Genomic DNA, 13,077 nt, shown 5'->3' on the forward strand with positions numbered 1-13,077 from the left:
ATTATCATAACAATACGGTAGACGAAGGCTCAAGGAAAATGTCTTTAGAATTTCCACGCTTGTCCATTATTACATCATCCTTCATGGCTTATATTTCTTTTTCTATTTAAATAAATCACGAAGAACATTGATTTATGCCTTAGTAAATCTAACTTAAGAAAAAAATAAAACTTAGTATCAAGCAACACGTATTTTTACATGAATAATGTCTTGCTCAGTGGTGAGTCGAAAAAAATGGAATAGCTGTTCATGAAACTAAACAGTATTTTTGACGTTACCAACGTATAATAATTTATTTTCCCAATAAGTCGAGATCAGTTGGTGTTTACGTAATGAGGTATAAGTGTAACTACGAGTAATAACCACGGAGATGATTCCTTCATTAGAATAAATTCATAGAAAATATATGTGTGGTAAAAATAGGAATATTCTAAATCTCTTATACTTAAACTAATGCGTAAAGAACTTTTTTAATGTCTAATAAAATCGGAGGAAAAGAAATATATTTGCAGTCTTATCCATGAGACAAAGGACTTTTAAAACTAAATCCTACGGCTAAGGGTCGGTTATCTACGAATAACCCGAAGGATGCAATACAATCTAGCTTCTAGCTTTATATCGTTTGTGGAAATCTTTGAGTTCAAAGGTCATTGACCCTCTTATTGTATGAAACATTTGTATGCAAACTTTCTGAAGTCGCTTGGGGTTCACTAAAAACTATTAGCAATTCCGATAGTTCCATTTTAATAATGCGTCGAAGTTTTTTACTTTGTAAGTTGTTTTTACGTTGTAACAATTGCTTTGCTCGCTTTTTGACTTGTTTATCATGACTTATGGTTTAAATATAATATAATAGTTATTTTATGGTTCAGATATATTTTATTTGCAAAACTTAGGCTTTAAAATATAATTGAGTATACACTTATATAGCTAGTTTGCCGTATAATGAAACATACTTCATAGTTTTTCATGTATAATGATGGCACCCACAGCGGTGACATCATTATTCATGGTGGTTGAAGGGATGTTTTATGAAACTCTTTGTTTGAAGCTGGGTGTAAAACGACTTTAATTGTTTAAAACATTAGCTTATAAATAACATAAAATGGGGTTGCAGCACTGGATTAATAAAAAACTAACATCTAAGTGTTTTTAAATGTTATTGACATTATTATTATTTCTAAATAAATATATTTGTAGTCGAACTATTGGTCATTATCGGAAACGAGAATACTATATTACAATTTATGAGTGTGGGAAAAACGAAAGGACTTATTTTGGCATTAAATGTGCAATGATTGCCAACATCTGGTTTGCACTTCTAATTATTAACAAATATAAATATAATATATGTATATGTTTTTCATCATTTATTTTTAACATTGAAACCTACGTGTTTCATTTCTATTTATTTTTCATTTTCATCCAAACTCTGTTAGTGAGCGTTTGTTGCGCCACAAAAGATAAATATTTATTATCTTAATGGAATTCCGTCATATTCTGTCGATCAATTTATATCAGTAGTGTAAATATAGCCTTTGAAAGCCCTTGATGAAAAGCAATAACATGGAGTATTATCAAAGCTTCTCAGATACGATGAATATATGTTTAAATAGTTTATTAGGTAAGCTTCTAATGGATTCCCTTTGTGCACGCATTTTTCGTGAAATATTCTGGCTCGGAAGCCAAAAAATTGCAGTCTAATTGCACTCGAACCGGACTGAAGTTTCGTCTCTTTCTATCAATTTGTGTTTACACTGTCACGAAAGAGACAAAAGAGTAGTTTAGTGAAAATGGTTTGGTTCATTTGATAAAGTTTGGTGTTTGTGGTGCAATTTTTTTGATATGGTTTTGATAGATGTGAAGGTCATTCAGGTGGTAGATTAGAATTTGAAACAAACAGTCACTGAGGCGGAACTGTCTGCCTTGCCTGTATGTAAACATAATGATTTAACGTCTCGCATTTTAAAATTTGGACGGATAAATGTTTCAATATTGATAAATATTCTATGTTTAACTGTTTTTCTAAACAAGAAGAAAACATGAGATTTGTTTAAATAAAAATAAAGTAGAAGATTAATTTTAAAAAAAACTATAGTTTTTAGTATGCGGTAACAAAAAAATGGTTCACTTTTTCATATGGGCGTTATAATTATCAATAATAGTAACCAATCACCTAACGTCGAAGTACTGATTCGATACTAAAAACAATAAAAAATTATTACAACTATTTGAGGTTTAAACGTATGAATAAGAGAAAAGTACATCTAGACAATGCTGCAATTCGCACCGTCTTTTGGGAAATGTCTTGAAGTTAAAAAAGAAGTGGTTCTAACCCTGGAGATTTGTATGCTAGAACAATTTTCTTGCGATTTATACGTTTTTCAATGGCGTGGTCATTTTTATAACGTAAATCAGGATTTAGGAGATTGTTGAATCTATGTTACTTTGCTCGCCTGAACACTATTTTAAAAATTTTGGTATCATAAATTGTTTTATATATTTGAATTACTTGTCTTATTTACTTGAATTACTATAGTTGAATCTACTATTAATTTATATTTTACCATGCAATTTTTAAAGTGAATTTCCAAACCATATTGCGGCTTAGGGTTCACCAAAGCGCACTATTTCTGAAAAAGGCCCGTAACACACTCGCGAGCCTATTGGCATTGAAAGTGTCCATGGGTGGTGGTGCCAGGGGAGCCCCAAGTACGTTTGCGAATCATTGTGGCAGATATATACCGGCATTCTTTATTGGCAGCTATTTGTACCCCGTGCTTCTATCAGCCTTTTTACAAACATAATTAGTACGAATAACTATTTCTAGAGATTAACTTTAAAACGATCAACTCTTAAGCTGTTTATTGCTAAAGTATTGATATCCTATGGTAGGTTTTCATTACGATTTTGCTTATTTATAAGTTATTTATTTTACCTGAAAAGGAAAATTATTAAAATATAATTGACAATTCCAAGGTATTTTAATATTATTATCTGACGGATTCTCTTGTTCACGGTTGGATGAAGTCTTATCAGCGTTAATGAGATTCCAAAGCATGAATAGAACACTATAACTTCGTCTTTGGCGCGAAGCCATAGACTATTCGCAAAATACTCTGAATTACGTACTTCTTGTATGGCTATATACGAGATATATTGGACAGTATTTTGGAACTTTATGATTTATATATATATGATATATAAATTATAAAGTTCCGTACGTCGGGAATTTTCAGATTCCATTCAAAAATATTTTATTTGTAATTGAATGTTTCGTTTGTAAATTTAAGGATGTGACTTATGTGTATTTCCTGGAGACAATGGTGTAGTAGATACCTTATTATATATATGTATAACCTAAATTAGTGAATTAAGAAACTAAAAAAAGTGTGTATTAAAAAAATCATTATTGTCTCTTCTTTATAGCGTAAAAACATATATAATACATTCAGCAATATACTCTAAAAGCAATGGTTAAAAAGCGTTTCATATTTTCGCTACACAAACTTAGCCACAAAGGCAAAATAAATAAATTGAGCTCTTTGAATTGTCCTAGAACTATATTTACAGTACATTTAGCTGTATCTCCTTATTTATTGCTTGCGGCTTTAAATTGAATCCCACATATTGGGCGAACTCGAATTAAATTTCAAGTGTATTTTATCTAACTCTATTTTTACGAGTTTTGTTTCGAATGCTCAAAAGATTTATAAACTTCAATTTTATTCTAGAATATACGAAAAGTTCGGCAAAATTTGCGGAACGTAAAAGTGGGAGCCTAACCCACGTACGAGATATGCAATTCTGAACCCTATAATGAAGCTTAAACTTCCGCAGATGAATTTTAAAACGGATTTTAAAATAAATTGTATGCAATTTCTACACTTCATATTTAACAATCATTTTAAATGATTAAGTCGTAAACAACAATCATATTAATTTAAAAAATTGCAAATACTGTTTCTGTTTATTTTGAGAATTACGAATTACGTGATTGACGACAATAATCAATACTTTTTATATATTTTTAGTATACATATACATAATGGTTTTTTTTTTCAGGATGAAAGGTTCAACCATGATATCGACCAGCAGACAGGCTATAAGACACGATCGCTGCTTTGTATGCCGATTAAAGACATCAATGGCGAAGTCCTTGGAGTTGCTCAGGTAATTTTCTTACTATAATTTTGTATTAATTAACACTGAAGTAAAAATTGAATGTGGGTGGTAAATGTCGCTGTCAGCCGCTAACCGTCAAGTCATGTTATAAAGGCACGTTTAAATCGTATAGATACCAAATTAGGTATTATTATATGGTTGCAAAACTCTTAGATTTACTTCTCTTCGATCACAGTGGGATGGTGGGAAGTTTCTTCAGTTTAATACAGATTCAAAGGTAATCAATTTATTCAAATATGAAACTCAATGTACTCTTATGAAAGTCCAAATAGAAATACGTATTAAATGCTGTTAATTTTACTTACCTACTGCCAGTTCTTAAGTCAAGGGCGTAGAACGGAAGAGAAGAACTGGCAATAATCTCTTCGCTAGTCTTTTTAATCACTAAGTTTTTTGCTTAACATAATGTACGGTGCTTAACCATTACCACCACATGACATCTTAAGTAATAGTTATTTTATAAACATAACTATTACTAAAGATTTGTCAAAATAAGAGGACCCACTTACATTCTCGTAATCAATAGAATCAGCAGGCAATATTATATAGAATAATTCTTGATTTTGTAAAAAATAATTATTTTTTATTCACTATCGATACATTATTTGCAGGTGATAAACAAACAAAATGACGGCCCATTCACATCATACGACGAGAAAGTATTCTCTTCGTATCTCCAATTCTGCGGTATTGGTTTACGAAACGCACAGCTGTATGAGCGGTCGCAGCTCGAAGTGAAGAGAAACCAGGTGCTGCTGGATTTGGCGAGGATGGTCTTTGAGGAGCAGAGCACAATTGAGCATATGGTGTTGAGGATATTGACCCACACGCAGAGCTTGATTCGGTGTCAAAGGGTGCAGGTGAGACTTTATTTCTATTGGCATGGTTTAAGTTCTGAGAATTTTAAAATAAGATTAAACATACAAAAAATATGTATTGTTGCTGTCACCAGCAATACTATTCAGTGGACCCAATATAAGAGAGCGTGTTGGCCTAGTGGTTTCGGCGTACGACTCTCATACCTGAGGTCGTAGGTTCGATCCAGGCTGTGCACCAATGGATTTTCTTTCTATGTGCGCATTTAACATTTGCTCGAACGGTGATGGAAAACATCGTGAGGAAACCGACATGTCTTAGACCCAAAAAGTCGACAACGTGTGTCAGGCACTGGAGATTAATCACGTACTTGCCTATTAGATTTAAAAATGATCATGAAACAGATTCAGAAATCTGAGGCCAGTACCTAAAGAGGTTGTAGCGCCACTGATTTTTTTTTCAATATAAGATATCAAACAAAAAGGAGTTGTTAATTCGAAGGTCATGAATTTGATTCCCGGCTATGTCCCAATGGATTTTTTTCGTGGATACGTAAATTTGCTTTTGTATTAGCCAAATGTAATTATGGAACCGTTCGGACAGTCGATTGCATGCTGTAAAAGAAAAAGCAATCAATATGCATACAAAATGAACGGAAACGAAATTGGATTTTTTCAATTAAAAAGTATTGAACGCAAAGTTTAAAAAATCACTCAACACGTAGTTCATGAGCCTTCGTGTCGTGGGAGCGGCACCTCAATAAAAACCTAAATTTTTCAATTTCTAATAAAAAAATAACTAATATGCAAAATAGACATTTCACGACACTATAAACTGATTACTACTTATTAAGAAGGTTTTTTATCTTAAAAAAATACACAAATTAAAACCCTTTAAAGAAGAGTGCTTTCATATCATTTTCTCGAATCTTATTACTTCTGACCTATGATATGTAAGTTATGTTATCAAATATAACTCAAAGAAAATTATCATTTAAGTGCCTCTATGTGTGTCTAAGAAGCCGGCTATACTGTCATTTAGACCCTGGATACACTAACACAGTTGATATTATATTACTGTATTGACAGCTGCTTAATAAGCTAATTTAAGCGTTTATGTATTGCACACCTAAAAAACACTCTTTGATATAGTTCTTCGAGTTCTCTCTAGTCTCTACTAGAGTAAGCCAAAAATGATACAGGTACTGTAGGCAAATTTCAATAGAAAACGAAGGCAAAAGTAAAAGTCTATCTACAACTAGCGGCCCGTCCCTGATTTGCTCGGGTGGACATTTATGTTTTAAACATTTTGCCATGAGCAGTATATGCAGAACGTACCACATGATATGTAGTGTTTAAGAAAGCAATTGTTTCTGATAATATAACAGAATGTATATAAAGTACTTATGAGCATAATCAATTTGTAGATGCCTGTATTAATCAGTTATAATGTAGCATTGTCCAGTACTTTTTTAGCCAATCCGTTACAAACATACTTACATACAAATATTTTCTTTTTAATATTAGTATAGATTACAGATAACTATTTTTTATTTTTTTATTTGGACCACAAAATTATGACAAACACATGTCAAAATTAATATATTTACTAAAATATAAAAAGCGGTGTCGTCCTTAATAATAAAACATGCGGACAAGACCAGCGAAAATATTTTGTCAGTTATTATCATATTATTAAAAATATGATAAAATACCTTGAAAGTATATGTAAACTTAGCTTAATATCACCGACAATCCGTCGCCGGTAAATTGTGTAATGCAAGTACATAATTTAACCACTGTGCCGAGAGGTGGCGCCATTCGATAATTACTATGTCTATTAAGCCTAGATAGGACGATACGAAGCCTCAAAGTAATTGTTGGACATTTATCAGCACTCGAACATTTTTATAGCAAGTATCGATTGAAATTAAGTCATTTTTCGCTACCCACGAAAAGTTGAGTAACACAGATTATGTAAATACATGAGACACTTATTAAGCTATAATACTAAGATTTCTACAAAAAATACCTAGAAAAAGACGACTCCGCAGCTTTGAATATTCGCAAGATTGCTTTGTGCGTTTGGCAGTACTCATAAATGCGAACAGTTATTTTTATTGATGAAAATCAATTAATCAACACATCTTACAAGACTGATGATAATTTGGAAAATTATTTACGTATGTATCATTAATCCAAACATCGATGGATTAGTTTCCCAAATTCAAGCGCAAGTGTATCATTGATTTCTGTGTTTCTTTATTTGTAACAATTGCAAATTTAACGAAAATTTTAATAATAACATAAAAAAAAGATACGTTTATTTTGGAACATAAGATCATCAAGGTATAACTTATTTCACGTCATTTAACTGTCATATCATGTCTAAATTCTATCGCAAAAAATACTATCACTACTATAAAATGCACTAAGTATTTAAACACGGCATGCGAACGTATTTACGCACGCTAATGTTAGGCCCTCAACATGTCAAAGGTTGCCCAAACCTGCTGTGTATCCTAAAAAGTGTGTTATTCGCGCAATAGAAGACAAAGTTAAATTAGGTATTTGAAATGTTATATACCCATGTTTGGTAACTGGACAATGCTTTTATGTGAGAACTTTTAAAATATCTAAATCATAAAAGCTAAATTCCTTTTGGCACAGTCGCTTGGACAGTACCCATTGAGAAACATTGTACTGAGCTATTGGAACATGGCCAATATTTGAGACTGATACAGTTAGCAAATGGTTATATTATTTTCTGAATGGAACTTGGATTCATTAGATCTTATATATTGCTACTGCGCTGATCGTGAATTTACATACAGAACAAAATTACACTGTATTTATTTATGATGAAACCGTTATTCTTACCATTGAATATGGGCGTTGTATTTAAACCCGAGGCTGCATTGAGCAAAGGTTCGGACGCTTCGGAAGAGACACGTTTACATAGCCTAAGAAGGTGAGATCAGATAATCATTAGTACATTTTTGCTCAATCTAATGCAGTGTAAAGCGTATTCTCTGTAGAATCTGTGTATCGATGAATTATAAACCGAAAATGAGGAAGACATGAGGTGCGAGGGAAATATTGTTATGCAAGTGCATCGCATCGAAGCGATGCGCCGGCGCCGGGAATGACGTTATTGGATATCAGATATCTCGGTCAATCGGTTTAGAGTTTATAATATTTAAGACGTTTTATTACAAAAAATCTGATTTGAATGTTGCTCTATCTCATGACTTGTTTCCTTTCGAAAGTGGCGAAGCCTGTCGAAGCCTTTAGTTATCGTCGTGAGCCTTCGATAGCTTTGAGATAATCCTATTACCTCAAACCTCTGATCCTACGTGTATGGCTCCGTTACCTTAGTTGGTTCAGACATCCTGTACTTATTTATATATTTATTTATTCACTATGTGTAAGGTTTGATTAGGTTTGGTTTCACTCTCTCTCGTTTTATAGTACTTAGACTTACTAGACATGAGCTGTCGATTAAAGAGATATATTATAGAGCTGGTTGCGATTTTACACTATTTACCTAGGTAACACTGATAATGTTTAGAAAATGAAAAACGGCTGAATGTTGAAAGTTGCTAATACTTTTATTGGTTTTCGAAGTAATCCGCGTTTTTCTCCCAGCTGTTGAAATTTTTGAAAAACAACAGGCAAACAGCGATTGTCATACCAGTCTGCAGTAACCTTCCATTTAGCACAACTGTAAAGAAATGCAATATACTAATTTACCTGAGTTCTAAAATTGAAATTCAAAAAAGTTTTCATCAGCAATGTTTCTAATTGGCCAGTTCTAAATATTTTCAGTGTTACCCACTTATAACAGATACCCCTGACAGTTATTACATAAAAAAATAATTACATATTTCACAGTCCACTGTCTGGAAAGCTGTATGAAAACCGACATATTCACGATGTGTTTGGAACTGAAGGCTGATTTAAAAGTGTCCTATAGGAGTTACCATGTCTAAAAATCCGCTAGTGTTGGCGCTTCGATTTTTTAGGACCGCAGTATTTGCTTTGTGATAGTTTTTCAGCTAACGGGCAAGTACCTGATTTGTGTGTGATTCACTATAGAAATAGAAAAGTTTATTGGTTTAGGTTGAACCATATTTAGCTCTATTAACATTTATCCCCGTACATTTTATTGAGGGATTAAAACGCGTGTTGCGTTATTTTATTAAATATGAATTCAAAAGTGAATATAAAGACTACGCTTGAAATCATGTGAGCGGCTTATTAAAGCAAATATTGTTTTAATTATAACATGAATTAACGCTTAACGCTTTTATAAATGTGAAGCTTAATTGCAATACAGTATTATCTGCGTAGGATAATACAGCTTGTAAAGAAATTTCATTAAATAGTTTTTTTTATGTCAAGTAATAGTTTTACTCCGTAGTGAATTTAACATACCTACTGTGTATTTAATTGTCTTGTATTATTTACTCCTATTTTTATTTACAAATGTATTTCGTCTTCGTATTAACTTGAAAAGTTGTAAGGATAGGAAAACAGGGCAAGTGCAAAGGTAATTAAATTAGTAGTCAAAAAATATTATTGTATGGGCTACGGGCTATACGAGACGTCAACGCACTTGAGACCCCTTTAGAAATGTGAGTGTCTATGGGTGACGGTATAATCAGATGAGCCTACTGCCTATTATATATTTTTATAATGTTACTTAGCGTTACCCCAGTATGGTACTTCTCATCAAGCCCCCTATACAAATATATTTATCCCACTATGCACCTAATCGTCACATATAAAGAAAATGTTATATAAATAAATCTTGCGGAATTGTGTAAGGTCGAATCCCGTAAGTGTTTGATTTGTTTGCCCCCTGTTCTATAAAAAAATATATATATAATATGCAAAACGTTTGTTTTAATTCACAATGACACATGACGTAAATCCGTGCTTAGTAAAATATTTTCTCAAGAAATATTTATTGGATCGTGTCCAAGAAAAATTTAATTGGTGACAATGAGGAAAATCAAGAAATACCTTTAATGGCGATCTTATTAGGCACTTCACGCGAAGCGGACAGCGAATAAAAAAAGGTCGTTGATTTTGTTTATATTCGGGTTTTTAATGCCTCTAGTAACTTTGAATTATTTTTCAAAGGCCCATATCTTGAAAAATAAACATCACAATTTTTTACGTATTTGCGGCCTCACTTAATTTTTCTGTCCGCTTTCCGGTCCTATTACTGTTGCTACGCCTATATTAATTTTAATATTCGTAAATTTTTTTGTTCTCCATTATTTTTATTCTTACGTTTACAAATAAATAATTATTTTTACTATCTACTTATTTTGTACTACGTACATTTCTACTTATTTCATCTGGGTGAAACTAATTCAATAACGTTCTCATATAGAACATTATGCGTACGTCCAATCCTTCTGGCTAGGTTTTCTTTGTTTGCTTATTAAAAAAAAATTACTTTTAACGACATATAAGATGTTTGATGTTTGACTTCGAAAGGATCCCAATCATATTCCCAAGCAGGCGCTTCATTGGAACTCGAAAGGAAAGCGAAAGCGGGGCCGTCCCAAGCAAACCTGGCGCCGTACAGTAGCGGACGAGGCAAAGAGAGCTGGTAAGACTTGGAGCGAGGTGAAATACGAGGCCCAAGACGAGACGAGAAGAGAAAAGATGTTTTCCTTCATACTGCTATCAGTTGTTGATTTCGTATGCAAAATTATTTGATGGTCGGAAACAAACGTGGCGGAAATCGCTGCCTCGTATGAAATATTAAACGTAAAATATTTTACTACTTCGATCATAAAATTTGCATATGAGAATAATATCACAGAACGTAAGTTATACATTTTGGCAACATTATTTTACTTGATCAGTGAGGTTGTTTCAACAACGTTGTGAACCGTTATTAATTTGTCCAGGGACCCAATTTTCCATATACCATATCACAATCAATTTGTTTCACCTTACGGTTGCCTGGAAGAAATCTCTTGTAAGCGATACGGCCGCCCGTTGCCTTATAACTTTTGTAACCTGTTTTTTTTATTTTTGTTATGTGTATGATTTTGAAGAAGGTAGGGAAGGAAGGTTAAAGTATAAATAAATAAATATATTAAGGCATGTGGTTAGCTTTCCATGCTTTCTGGTAATTGTGTGATTAGAGAATTTGTAATAGCTCTCATACGATTGCCGTGAAATAGATGGGAAAGGGCAAACCTAAAGTGGAAATGGAATGGAAAGGAAAATCCACCGCTCACATCAAAAAGGGCAGATTGACATACAAGTTGGAAAGGGTCACCAAGGTAGAGAAAGAGAGGTCGCCTTCGTGCACGATGGCTGACATCTTGAAGTTCGTATACAGATTGGAAGAAAAATGCTCAAGATAGAGAGAGATGGAGCCAGTTAGAGGAGGTCATATACCCCATAAGAGATCCTTAGAAAAAATATATTTTTGCATAATATTTTGAGTGTGTTTCAAGGAATAAATGAAGCTTAATTACTATTTTTATTAGATGGGAAAGAAAGTCCTTTTTTATGCCTATTAATGGAAATAGTTTTGGGAATTTACTAAGAGGAATTTTAGATATTCAAGACATACTATTTTTTTTTAATCGTAGTTAAATACGTGCAAATTCAAAAACTAACCGCAAACAACGAATTATAAGTTTCTGGTGAGCTTAATTAAATGCTAACTTTTAAGTATGCAATGCGTTCAGTGTTCTAACTTTTCTCCCGCGACTGCTTGCTTAAAAAATCTAATACAGCGAAAAGCAACTTGAACACTGTACTTGATCGATTCTACCATTTAATAAGAGTTGTTCGAGTTTTCATAGACATCGATTATTTTTTTATAATGTCCGAAAATTAAAACCGTAATTCTCAGATCCGTTTAAAAAACATTTATAAAAATCAAATCAGTCTAATGGCACGTAGTATAGTAGTCTTTTAACTAAAGTACTTTCTTGCCGTATGCTTAGTGCATACGGCACTAAGCATACGGCACGCAACGCGGACTCTCCTGATTAAAAACAGACATATTATTATAGCTTTTAAAATGACAATGATACTAGATAATGGGGGCAAATTCTAAAAGAGATCCGCCACGATGGTATGAGATAGAGAGATACTATTCCGTCTTTCTCAGTTAAATAGTGGTTGCGCTGTGACAAAAAGAGACTGATTATTTTAATTAAAACGGAGCAAATTGACTCGCATATATTCGTTTATATATAAGCGACAGCGAAGAAATAAATGCATTTATATTCTTCATGACAAACTTTTCATCTTAAAGTTCCTACGAAGACACTATGCACTTTATTATTTCCAGGTGCTGCTGGTACATGAAGCGTCAAAGGGCAGTTTCTCCCGTGTCTTCGATTTGGAGGCTGGTGATGATGAAGAGCCTGGTACTCCACGTACATCACCGTACGAGAGCAGGTTTCCGATCAACATCGGTATCACAGGATACGTTGCTACTACTGGAGAGGTATGATTAAAGCTTTGTGGATAACTCAATATTTCATAAGCTTATCTGTACTTATACAATTAAACATTCTACGTATAATTTTAGATACTTAAAGGCAAACATATAATTAGAAATAAACTGAAACTCAAACTCAAAATATCTATAGGTACCCTTATGAATATTAAAAAATAATAATAATTGTACTTTTATATTTACTACCGCAAGTCAAGGGCGTAGAGCGGGCAAGAAGAACTGGCAAGAAACTTGAACAAGAACCGCCACTCTTCTTCTCTTAATCGTTAAGTTTTTAAACGTCAATTAGTGATGATATCTTTCAAGAACAAGATATTAAAATATATAGCTATTGTTAGTGATTCGTGGAAGTTCAAGTCTTCTGATATTAAAACAATTGCTTGCCCCGCTATATTATGAGCGGCTGCCAAGTCTTATAATTGGTAGCAGAATACACAATATATTGATTTTTCTCTCAGGTACTGTTTAGGCTGTGTTCTTTTCTACGTGCTTCATACACTGGCGCTTATGTAAATAAGCAAATAAATTTTAAATATCGGTTAAGCATTATACATTTATTTTAAAATAATT

The 13,077-nt window shown here is 33.0% G+C and overlaps 1 protein-coding gene across 9 annotated transcripts in view; it reads left to right on the top strand.

Annotated features, from left to right (window-relative positions):
• The window catches only part of LOC110996660 (dual 3',5'-cyclic-AMP and -GMP phosphodiesterase 11), a 147,138-nt gene that overhangs the window by 121,205 nt on the left and 12,856 nt on the right, over window positions 1-13,077 (top strand). For all 9 annotated transcript variants that reach the window (XM_045632828.1, XM_045632832.1, XM_045632831.1 and 6 more), the window contains 3 exons: window positions 4,066-4,173; window positions 4,797-5,045; window positions 12,337-12,495. In XM_045632828.1, the coding sequence (XP_045488784.1) occupies window positions 4,066-4,173; window positions 4,797-5,045; window positions 12,337-12,495 (516 nt within the window). The remainder of the gene's footprint in view (window positions 1-4,065; window positions 4,174-4,796; window positions 5,046-12,336; window positions 12,496-13,077) is intronic.

This window comes from Pieris rapae, chromosome 21 (assembly GCF_905147795.1).
Source record: "Pieris rapae chromosome 21, ilPieRapa1.1, whole genome shotgun sequence".
NCBI classification, from domain to species: domain Eukaryota; kingdom Metazoa; phylum Arthropoda; class Insecta; order Lepidoptera; family Pieridae; genus Pieris; species Pieris rapae.